The sequence below is a fragment of the Pleurodeles waltl genome, chromosome 5, assembly GCF_031143425.1.
Source record: "Pleurodeles waltl isolate 20211129_DDA chromosome 5, aPleWal1.hap1.20221129, whole genome shotgun sequence".
Lineage (NCBI taxonomy): Eukaryota > Metazoa > Chordata > Amphibia > Caudata > Salamandridae > Pleurodeles > Pleurodeles waltl.
The window spans coordinates 1752812354-1752824636 of record NC_090444.1 but is presented as its reverse complement, the minus strand read 5'-3'; the positions used below and the strand labels follow the sequence as shown (position 1 = coordinate 1752824636).

The 12283-nt window shown below is 43.6% G+C and overlaps 1 protein-coding gene across 2 annotated transcripts in view; it reads left to right on the top strand.

Moving 5' to 3' along the window:
• The window catches only part of TRAM2 (translocation associated membrane protein 2), a 157668-nt gene that overhangs the window by 107126 nt on the left and 38259 nt on the right, over positions 1 to 12283 (top strand). For both annotated transcript variants that reach the window (XM_069236148.1, XM_069236147.1), the window contains one exon: positions 5037 to 5095. In XM_069236148.1, coding sequence (XP_069092249.1) covers positions 5037 to 5095 — 59 coding nt within the window. The remainder of the gene's footprint in view (positions 1 to 5036; positions 5096 to 12283) is intronic.

The window sequence follows — 12283 nt, the reverse complement described above, 5'->3', positions numbered from 1 at the left end:
ATTGCATTGCAAATGCTTTTTTAAAAAGGAGACACAGGCGATCCCAGAAACTATAAGTTAGTATTTCTCCAGGATATATTTACTAAAATCTATGCAAGGCTTATCCCAGAAAAATAAACTTTTGCTGTTCTGTCCGACTTGATTTAGATAAAAATGTGGTACCATTGTTAACATTCTGGTGATTTCAGTTCTGCCATACCACTATGTGCATGTCCTCAGAGCAAGGCTTTTCTAGTACCCTATTGACTCTTCCCTTCGACAGCCTGAACAGAGGTTTGCTATGTAGAAAGTTGCAGGCCTGGGCCATAGACAGCTTGCTGTGACTGCCATTCAAATACTGTATGAGTGCACATGGGTTCAGGTTAAACTGGGACAAAGGAATAAGTACTCTGGTCACATAATCACAGGTGGGTCTGCTTTTCAGCCTCTAGTGCTGACGTTGACCCAGCCATGGCAAAGGCAAACATGCTTGCACCAAAGTTGAAAACACATCGCATACATCTAACGCAGTATGCCAACAATACCGTAGTGCTTGGTTGCACCGGAGTATGGCTTCAAAGAACTCTGCATGCCGTGAACGATTATAAGAAGGGCAATAACTTACTTATGAACCGCTCTGAGGTCATGATGATGGTATTTCATAAAAACGATACACATTTTAATTACTCAATAACGTGAAATTAGAGACCCATGCCATATACTACTACCTAGGTGTTTGGGTAAATAACTTGCGCACCGTATCCTCCTACCAAAGCCAAACTAAAAATTAGAAATGCAACCTTAATGTTAATACACTTTAGATTGCATGCTAAGCTTTATAGCCCTCAAGGTAATGCAATAATATAACATACAAAGCACTTTTGATCGTTAATGTACGTGTTGTGTGCATACCCAGACAAATTAAACACTTGGTTAGAGAAGGCCCAGTGTGAGTTGGCAAACTGTACGAGTCAAGTTTAACTCAGTCTAGAGTTGGTTGATTAAGGCAGGAGGTGGCCGGCTTAGCCTCTTCTTAAAATCTTTGTTGTAGACTGAGACTAGAAGGCTTGGCTCAAAAGGTTAGTCTAAAGTCATGTATCTGGACATATGTGAAACAGATTATTATTAGTAGTATTGTTGTTATTATCATCACCACCTCCCATGGACCAAACAGCTTAAGAGTGGAAAAGAACTGCTGGGAGCGAGTGAGATCCGGGATGATGCACAATCACTGGCAGACTTTGAAGAAGCATTAGCGAACCAACTAATAAGGTCAAGGGTACTTGACTGTTTGGATGGTCGAAAAAGACAAATTGTGCGATGAATATTCTCTTACGAAATAATAATGACACAACACTAGCTATATTCTGCAACTGGCCCGAAACGAGACATAAAATAATTTCCCTTCTCTTCATGCTGCTTTCCTTTGGGAAACATACGTGGAAATTCCGCAGAGTAAATCTATAAACAAAAGATGTGCAGGTTCTACTCTCTCACCCAGAACCGTGATGCACATAATCTGCACGTGCAAACATTTGGATCTTGAATAAAACTTTTGTTAAAACTGCTCTAAAAATTTATATTAAATCTTGTATATAAGCAGGAAATTTGTGTTTAAATTTATATTCTGCGTGTACTATGAAAGATTGTTAAATTCTGCTGTTTGGCAGCAAATGAGGCCGCGTTAAGCATAATTTGTACTGTTTTATAAAAAAAAAATCTGCTTCCATTTTATTTTTTGTGATAGGCAATTTTACAGCTTATTTTAAACTGTTTCATCAACCTGGAAACAAAAATACTTATTGAGTACTAAACCTGGACTATTTAATGTCTCATGATTAACGTTTCTCTTTTATATTCTGTAACAAGGGCTGGTAACAGAAATGGGCATTTTAAATGTAAATTCAGTATTTGGGATACTGTTGTGTGAATTTATGAATCATTTTGAGCTGGAAAAGTGTGTAAGAATTGTAATTAATCCGAACTTAATAAAGTTTACATTGACTTCGCTGGGTTACTCAACCAGGTGCATGCTGGGCTGTATAACTGGATTCTCCCCTACTTAGTCTGTTTCTGGGCTATTTTAATGGGTACTGGACTTTTTGTTCTGCATGTCAGCAACTTCAGTTTAATACGGATTTTTTTTTTCTTTTTTCTCCCAATAACTTTAATTTTTATTTTTATTTCACATTAAAATTTCACATAGACAATACGACACATCATTGTAACAATACTTGGTATTGCATCCTGCAAAGAAATAAACAGCAGCTTAAAGTGCAAAGTCCACTCCCCTTAATCGGGTGCATATGAAGTAACATATGTAACACATGAAAGCTGAGAACATTTAAGGTTTCCACAGGAGCAACCCCACCAATCCTCTTTAAAAAAAAAATAATAATAATAATTAAAAACAAATAACCCCTTCCCCATCCCCCACTGCCCTCTGTCTGCTTCTGTGTAAACTATTCTTCCGTATCTGGTGATATAGCATATTGTTAGTGTTGGAGATGTTTATAGTGCCTACATCGGGGATCCGGACCGTCAATAAACTTCCCCAGCACCTCCTCCGGGAAGGACCCCCGACTCTCCCATTACTCCTGCGGAGGGACCAGAGACCATGGCTGCCCAAGCCTTCAGATCATCTTCTAGTTTACCATCCTTACGAGTGTGACGCATCTGTACCTCCTCAGCACCTGCCAGCTCTAAAACATCCCACAACCAGGCAGTAGTGCTAGGGGGCGTTGGCTTTAACCATGCCATAGCAATACGTCTCTTAGCTAGAACAAGCCCCATAAGAATGAACCTGCGGCTCAGGTGTTTCTTCGCTGGTGTGGGGAGCAAACCTAGCAGATGAATGTCCCATCCTGATGCTCTGTTTAAACTGTCAAGAATCGTGGGCCAATAGGAAGATAGTGCGTGACGAGTCTAAACCACATGTAGAATGTCTGCTGGCTGGGTGTTACAGTGCGGACAGCCTGACGGTCGAGTCTCTTAGATTGCATGCAATGTTTGGGGGTGAGATACGTCTGATGAACGAAATTATACTGGAGGAGTTTGAAATGTGCATTAGGGCTGACCCTCCGCTCTCCCTCATGTACCCTCTCCCAATCCTTGGGTGCCATGGGCCACTCCATGAGCATCTCCCATTTAGTGTGTCCAAGGAGCAGTTTAGTACTTCTCAAACTGGTTCTGTGGTAGAGTGCTACATGTAGTGGTTCCGAGCTGCTTAGCTGGGTTCTTCTTCGTTAGGCTTGCCTTGCTTTCTAGGACGTGTTGGTCCAAAGTATTTACTTTGTTGTGAAAAACAATCTCCCTATATTAACAACTCCCTCATTGTTTGTTTTATTCTGAAAGTTGGGCCTCTGAGGAACACTATATGTTGGACAATCTAACAGTAGTTCTGATTAACCTGTGAGCAGGATTTGCTGGACACTCATAGTCCCTTGTGGATGATCCCCTTAGAGACCATCCCTCGAGGCATCCTATATGGATCTTTTCCCTTTGTTATTTAATTTTGTTAAGGAGCAGGAAACTACCCAACGAGAAGGTCCTTCTCAGTAGAAGTAGAACTATTATAAGAGGGAAGCAGGCTGGCAGTGTGCTTTAACAGTTCCCAGCTGTAGTAAGAGCTAGTGGTAGCCTTGGTTGTTGGAGTCTGTCAACCTGTAGTGTGTGGTGAAGTTAAAATCTGAAAAGCTTTATCCACAAACATTGTTTCTCTTACCAAGAGAGAACCTTTCAATGCAATCCAAACAATGAAAGAGGAAATCAGTAGGTAGACCGAAATCGTCCCTGCTGCCTGTTTAGGGGGTTAGTCATTCCACTTGAAAACTCCAGGCCTGATTACAAGTCCTCAGATCACCACACTTGCAGTGGCTGTCAACCTCCACACTTTGAGGTTGGTGGGCAGCCCCACCAACCTACCGTTGTCTCCACCGGGATCTCTGATCCCGACGGGCTGACTGTAGCAGAGATCGGACTCAGCCACAACAGCGCTAAAGTCAGCATCGCCCTGCTGATGACGAGCTGGCTCTCTTCCAGCCTTTTCATGGCAGCAAGAACAGGTGTAGAGGGCCACAGGGGGGGCCCTTGCACTGCCCATGCCCTTGGCATTGCCGCAAGCTTGATTATGAGCCGGCGACAATTCTGCCGCCACTTTCCCGCTGGACTGACGGGCAGGAGAGTGGTAATGGGCTTGGCGGGGAGGTAGCCAGTATGGCAGCAGTCTCCCCATTGGAAGTTTGGCGGACAAGTCATCCCGTCCACCAAACTCCTAATCAGGCCCTCCGTGTGATTTCATGGTTGCCTAGGCTTTCTGCAGCCATTCTCAAAGTTTCGATCTCTGACCTAGTACCATTGGTGCTGGTGTTGGCAATGAGCCCTTAATACATTTTTACCAAAACAGATAGGGGTCCAATACAATTTGAGAACGTGGATTTGATCGTTGACTGCAAATTGTATAGGCTCTCCTTCTTTTCAGTTCCCTTCTGTTTTGATGTTTTTTCATTTGGCATTTATCTACTATGTTTAATTTATTCTCTATTTACTGATCTACCTCTATCCAAAGTGAAGCTTAAACAACACCATAATACTATTTTTGTGTACTTGTTTATTTCTTTAAATGATTTATGTAACACAGGCCTTACTTTAAATGCGGTAGAGGAGATATCCTGCTTGACGTAACGTTACCTTAACAATCAACAGATAGTAAAACTGTGAGAACAGTGAGTCCATCAAGCATTTATGCAAGAATGTTCTTCATACCGGGAAGCATTGATGTGGAACATTATATGGGAATGGAGGAAATTACGTAGAGTGGAGGAAATGCTGCCTTGTCACTAGGTACGAAGTAAATAGGCTGCATGCGCAGCTCTATCACAAAGCGTATGCAGACCCCGTTCCTACAACCATGCTTATATCGCCCTTGTTCCAGGCAGGCTGGAAATGTTCTTAATGTGTGTTGGGTGTACACAGTGTCTCCTTGCGTACGGATGTGCCATGTGACAAATGCTTAATTAGATTTTTTTCTAATGTGTATTTTTTCTGTTATCTTTCAGGAAGGATATTTATCAAATCCAAAAAGCTTGTGGGAAAACTATCCTCATGCCTATCTCCCGTAAGTATCCTGCTCTGAAAGTAAATTGCCTTAAAGTTTCAGCTGGAATGTTTATTTTTTTAGGAAATTGGCTGATCAACCCAGGCATCCTTAAGTTTGAACCATAACATAATTTGTGGGCCGGGTGGACAAGGCAGTAAAGCCCTCTGTTCCCAATATAGTTTGCACCTGCATTGGAACCACTGGCCTCCGCCTTTGATCAGCCTTTGGGTTGTGAGGCTTTCACCTTGTGACCCTAGCCCATGTAGTGTCTGTGTACACGTTAGGGTTTCTGCGAGACCTGATGTGTCTGTTCTGGAAATATTGCGTGGGTTTCTGTAGCTTTCGGGGCTTCACACCAACAGAGTTAAATCCAAATTACTGTGTCTGGGCAAACTCGGACAGGCGACCACAACCCGCCTGGAGGGCCGGTACTTGGAGAGAGAGAGCTGCTGCCGTACCTGTAAGGACTGCTTTGCTGCCTGAAGTCTGCATTGAATCTTCAGAGGTCAGCCCTACTGTTGAGCTGTGCATCTTCACCTGCACCCTGGACTTCCAGAAGTTACTCCAGGGGCTAGTTTGCTGGCCTGCTGTTCAGAGCATCTCAAACCCCAACCTGGACCCAGCCTGAGTGAGTCTTTAACCCCCACGAGGTCTCCATCCACTCCTTGGCTGTAGTGCTAAAGGTACCCAGATGGCCATTTTCCTAAACTGAGTGAGGACTTGTTATTTTGAACTTTAACATTTAAAAATTCATAACTCCAGTTCCACAGATTGGATTTTTGCCTATTTGGTTTTATATAATTTAGTCAAAATGTTCTCTATTATTCTACATTTGTTTGGAATTTTTTATTGTGTTGTGTTTTCACTCTATTGCTGTTTGTGTGCTGCATAAATACTTAACATATTGCCTCCAATTTTAGCTGGGCTTCTTTTTGTGCTAAGCTACCCAGGGTTAAGTACAGGTTAAATTGGCGACTTTTTGTGGTTCACCCTGCAGGGAATATGGTTAAAGCTTCACCAGGGCTCACACCCCAGTCAACCAACAACTCGATTTCTCACACTGATCTAGTGTGTATGATTTGTGATGGCAAGAGTTTAATTTAAAGACAGAATCAGAAAATCTTTGTTGCGCTGAGTGATGTCCATCCTTTTTTAAATCTAGAGGCGAGTGAAGAAAGCTTTTCTACACAAAATTGAAATTCATTTTAGGAGGTTCAATTCTGTAGCAATCAATGATTAAGTATTACATGTTGGATATCTTGGAGGATCCCACTGAGGGACAGAATGTCTTCAGTTTGCTGTATATGTGTCTTCAAAGGTCTTGCTACAACTCTTTCTCGAAACATGTTAAGAAAAGTAGAAAATTCAAAGAAAATCATGTAAAGTTCATTTGATGTAATTGGGCCTGTTAGGCCTGGGTAGTGGCTCTCCATTTGACCTCTTTACGCTAATTAAGGGGTTCGCTTTAAACATTACATGACATTGCAGTGTTGTTAAGGATTGAGCCCTTTGATTAACAGCTGCAAGAATATTTGACTTGCTTTGAGACTACTATAGATGGAAGGATTAATCTTAAAGGTGCCACTTACTTTTCCCTCAAGCCAAGCTAATTTGTATAGCTTTACCTGATGCTTTGAAAATATTATTAAACAAAAGAAAAAATATATGCTGCAGCTGAACAACTCAAGCCAGTCTATCGAAGGAGAGCAAGATTTCTATCCAGCTAATTTGAAAACTATTTGGCTTGTGTATGGCCATTTTATAAACCTTAATTACCTTATATAAAACCTACTTACCCAGTGTCTGCGCTTATGCTACAATCTTTCTGATCCGCAGTGCATATCACTCCCCATTATCTCAGTTAATATAGAATAGAGCCCACGAGTGACTCCCTTCAAAGAGTAATCATTGATGAGGACCATCCTAGCTCCTGTTGCCAATGGTCCGTTATTGGCAGACTCCTATGCTTTTATCCAAAATCCTTGAATCATTCGCTCCCTTTTGTGACATGGTTCCTACGTCTATTTCCTGTTTCTTACCAGCTAGATCCACAATATGGAAGATCAGTACATACATGTAACATAATCTGGGATGCACCTCTCTAGTAAAAAGAAAATACATCAGTGTTAAGCCTCTGCTGAGATTTAAGTGCTTGCTTTTGAGATCTTGCTATGATTTCCAAGTCACAGTTTCCAATCCTTCAGTTTTGGCTCAGTCTTTCTTGCTTTAACTGTCAATAATATCAACACCAAATTTAATTTCATTAAATAAATTCTTTATAAACCATATATGGCCAAAGCACTGCACAAATGATAACTTATTATTATTACTGTACCAGCAAGTATGCTTTTTTGTTTTTTCTTGTGCACTTTATTGTGGTAGTAAGCCACCTCGTTGCCTCACGTACAGCTGTATAAAATCACGTATTCTCCAGGTATACAAATGTGTGTGGTGTTTCACTTGGAGCCACTGTTCTTTATCTTATTTATTTCTTCTTTGAATGTTGGCTAACTTGTAGGCAGATGTCTGTTGCTTCATGTACAAAATGCACCGTAAGCATTAATCTTGCCAGATCCATGACCTTAAATAAAGACCAGTGTAGCTTTACACACAATTGTTGTGTATTTTGTGGTATAGCTCTGTGCTCTTTCTTTGTATGTAAATAATATTCCATAAAGTGCTCTCTGGGATAGCTTCACAAAAAAGCAAAGGTTTCAGGAGCTTTGTATAAAATTCCATGATCCTCATCAATTTTTAGGTGTCATTCCCCTCCCCTGGATCAATGTAAGCGGGTGGATACTGTAGGAAGTTGGCTCTGTATATACTATTTCAAAGTAAGAAATAGTGTGCACAGAGTCCAAGGGTTCCCCTTAGAGGTAAGATAGTGGCAAAAGCAGATAAGTCTAATGCTCTATTTTGTGGTAGTGTGGTCGAGCAGTGGGCTTATCAGAGGGTAGTGTTAAGCATTTGTTGTACAAACACAGGCAATAAATTAGGAACACACACTCAAAGACTTACTCCAGGCCAATAGGTTTTTATATTGAAAAATATATTTTCTTAGTTTATTTTAAGGACCACAGGTTCAAGATTGACATTTAAAACTTTAAATGTAAGGTACTTCACTTAGATACTTTAGGAACTTTGAATGAAAACAATATCATGTACAGTCTTTGAAAATAGCCTATTGCCAATTTTACAAAGTGGACACAGTGCAAAAATCAACAGTTCCTGGGGGGGGGGGGTAAGTAAAGGTTAGATTAGGAGTTAAGTAAAACACTTACAAGTCTCAGTTCTGGGGCATAGGCAGCCCACTGTTGGGGGTTCAAGGCAACCCCAAAGTTACCGCCCCAGTAGCTCAGGGCCGGTCAGATGCAGAGGTCAAAGAGGTGCCCAAAACACATAGGCGCCTATGGAGAACAGGGGTGCTCCGGTTCTAGTCTGCCAGCAGGTAAGTACCTGCGTCCTCGGGGGCAGACCAGGGGGTTTTTGTAGAGCACTGAGGGGGGTGGGGGGGGAGAAATGTAGACACACAACACCCTCAGCGGCACAGGGGCGGCCGGGTGCAGTGTGCAAAGCAGGTGTCGGGTTTTGTATAGGTTTCAATGGAGGGGCCCGGGGGTCACTCTAGCGGTGCAGGCAGGCACAGGGGGGCTTTTCGGGACAGCCACCACCTGGGCAAGGCAGAGGGTCGCCTGGGGGTCACTCCTGCGTTGAGGTTCGGTTCCTTCAGGTCCTGGGGGCTGCGGTGCAGTGTTGGTTCCAGGCTTCGGGTCCCTTGTTACAGTCAGTCGCGGTCAGGGGGAGCCTCTGGATTCTCTCTGCAGGCGTCGCTGTGGGGGCCCAGGGGGGTCGTCTCTGGTTACTCACGGGCTCGCAGTTGCCGGGGAGTCCTCCTTGAGGTGTTGGTTTTCTGCAGGTTGAGCCGGGGGCGTCGGGTGCAGAGTGTAGATCTCACGCTTCCGGCGGGAAACGTGAAGTCCTTGGAAGTTGCTTCTCTATTGCAAAGAAGTAGCTGGTTTTGAACAGGGCCGCTGTTCATGGGAGTTTCTTGGTCACGGAGTCCAGGGCAGTCCTCTGAGTCTTCAGAGGTTGCTGGTCCCTGTCTGATGCGTCGCTGAAGCAGGTTTTCGAAATTGGAGACACGCCGGTCTGGCTGGGGCCAAATCAGTTTTCGTCTTCCTCCTTCTCTGCAGGCTTGTAGGTCAGCAGTCCTTCTTTCTTCAGGTTGCAGGAATCTGATTTCCTGTGATCTGGGGACCCCCTAAATACTGAATTTAGGGGTGTGTTTAGGTCTGGGAGGGCAGTAGCCAATGGCTACTGTCCTTGAGGATGGCTATACCCTCTTTGTGCCTCCTCCCTGTGGGGAGGGGGGCACATCCCTAATCCTATTAGGGGAATCCTCCAAACTCAAGATGGAGGATTTCTCAAGGTAGGGGTCACCTCAGCTCAGGACACCTTAGGGGCTGTCCTGACTGGTGGGTGACTCCTCCTCCTTCTTTTTCTCATTATCTCCTCCAGCCATGCCACCAAAAGTGGGGGGCAGTGGCCGGAGGGGCGGGCATCTCCACTAGCTGGGATGCCCTGGGGCGCTGTTACAAAAGGGGTGAGCCTTTGAGGCTCACCGCCAGGTGTTACAGTTCCTGCAGGGGGAGGTGAGAAGCACCTCCACCCAGTACAGGCTTTGTTCCTGGCCACAGAGTGACAAAGGCACTCTCCCCATGTGGCCAGCAACATGTCTGGTGTGTGGCAGGCTGGCAGGAACTGGTCAGCTTACACTAGAAGTCGGGTAGGTATTCAAGGGGCATCTCTAAGATGCCATCTGGGTGTATGTTACAATGAATTGCACACTGGCATCAGTGTGCATTTATTGTGCTGAGAAGTTTGATACCAAACTTCCCAGTTTTCAGTGTAGCCATTATAGAACTGTGGAGTTCGTGTTTGACAAACTCCCAGACCATATACTCTTATGGCTACCCTGCACTTACAATGTCTAAGGTTTTGCTTAGACACTGTAGTGGCATAGTGCTCATGCACATATGCCCACACCTGTGGTAAAGTGAACCCTGCCTTAGGGCTGTAAGGCCTGCTAGAGGGGTAACTTACCTAGCCACAGGCAGTGTGAGGCTGGCATCGCACTCTTTCAAATCATAACTTAGCATCAGCAAAGGCAAAAAGTTAAGGGGTAGCAATGCCAAGGAGGCATTTCCTTACAGATACTAATCCAGTGATATCACTGTACAGTTCTCTGAATTTCTAGGATGTTTAGTAATGTTCAGCTGAATCATTCTAGCTTTCAGTTTCTCTGCTGATTAGATCATTATATGAATATTTTCTTTTTTTTTTTTTTTTTTTTTTTTAATAGCGGTTTGTACCTCACTTCTCCACCTCTACTGTCTAAGCAGTGCAATGAATAGGCGTTGTTACCCATTTCAGTTTTGAACTCCTTTATCTCTTCGCATAGCTGCTAAAGTGATTCTCAAGTTGTTTGCGGATGTAGTGGGCCTTACATTTGTCAGTGCCCAATGCTTTATTTTCTCTTCTGTCATTGTTCTGAAATGTCATCAAAGCTGAAATTACATTGGTGGTATGGATTAGTTGAGGCACAAAATTGAGAGCTTTCTGGATAAATGGTGTGAAGGTATGAAAGTTCTGGAAGGTAGCAGCAGAAGGTGATGTTAGGGCAGAAAACGTCACCCCTTCTTCAGGTTATGTTTGAGACATCTCTCTCGGCACAAACTAGCAGTAGACCTAATGTGCAATGATTTATAAGACCATCAGAAATGTGCCCTGTATATCACCTAATGTACCTCATAAATGTTGGGGCAAGCTTATAGCTAAAGTCTTTGGTATTGGCCTAGTCACAGTTATTGGGTCCTTGGTCCACACAAATCAGTGTGGCTTTATGCCACACAAGATTCAATACATGTAGAACACTCTTGCATTGGTGGATCTATTCTACAACTCCTTAGCACGTCCATTGGTTGACGTCAGGAATGTGTTTGATATGATTGGGTGGGACTACTACCTGATTGTAGTGTTGGCGAAGATGAATATTGGCCCTAAATTCCTGAAGTAAATAATTCTTTAGGGGCTAGGGACGTGTCATTATGTGTGTTTACATCCTGGACATTTCCTGCCACGAACATATCTCCAATCACCTAAGAGACCTCCACTGGCTTCCTATCGAGAAAAGAATTAACTTCAAGCTCCTCGTCCACGCTTTCAAGGCCCTCCACGACTTAGGACCTGCCTACCTCAAACACTGCATCACCTTCTACTCCCCCCCCACCAGGCCTCTACCCTCTGCTCAACAAGCATTAGAAACATACCCCACATACGGAAGACCTGGGCTGGTGAAAGATCCTTCACCTACCTCGCGGCAGAGAGGTGCAACACCCTGCCCCTGAATCTCAGGCAGTCACCCTCGCTACTTCAATTCAAGAAGGACCTTAAAACCTGGCTCTTCAACTGAAGCTCAGAGGACAACCCCTTAGTGCCTTGAGACCCTTACAGGTCAGTAGTTGCGTTTCATAATCCCTTATTTGAAGGAAGGGCACTAGGCAGGGATGCCTCCGTCCTCTCTTCTAATTGCCTCGGCCACAGAGTCTGTGAAAGAATAGTTTAGGATAGACTTGGAAATAGAGCATCACTGTATTCAGAAAACCTGTTTGTTTTTTCCAGTACCTCCTCTGGTCAGGCCCCCTGGCTCTGAAAATGTTAGGTGCGTTTAGGTAATATTGTGTCTCTAGACTTAACTTGGCCAAATGGATAGTGTACCTAATTAGGGATGGCACACTGGACCTTGAGTAGACTTCAGGCATTAGCATCCCACCTGATGTTTTCATGTACGTAGGGATCTGCATCGTGGTGGAGGACTGGGGAGAGTAGTCTCTCACCCAGATAGGCTACAGAATAACCTTTAATTATGGTCTCCTCTCCATCTGTAGTTTATGGGCCACGCTACCATCTTCAGAGTGGTGTCACTCCTGAGACTTATTTATCAACTTCAGAATTACCCTTGTAGAATTCTTCATAGCTGCTTTGTCCTCAACAATTCCCTTTTCTGTTTTTTTTTTTTTTTTTTTTTTTAAAGAAATGGAGCCTTCTCTGTGGTAGCAATGGCTAAATGCTTTAAAACTTTTGACAGCGGCCTGAGTGCCGTCATTTTCTCATATTACTGCACCTCAGTTGTCCTAGTGATGAGTG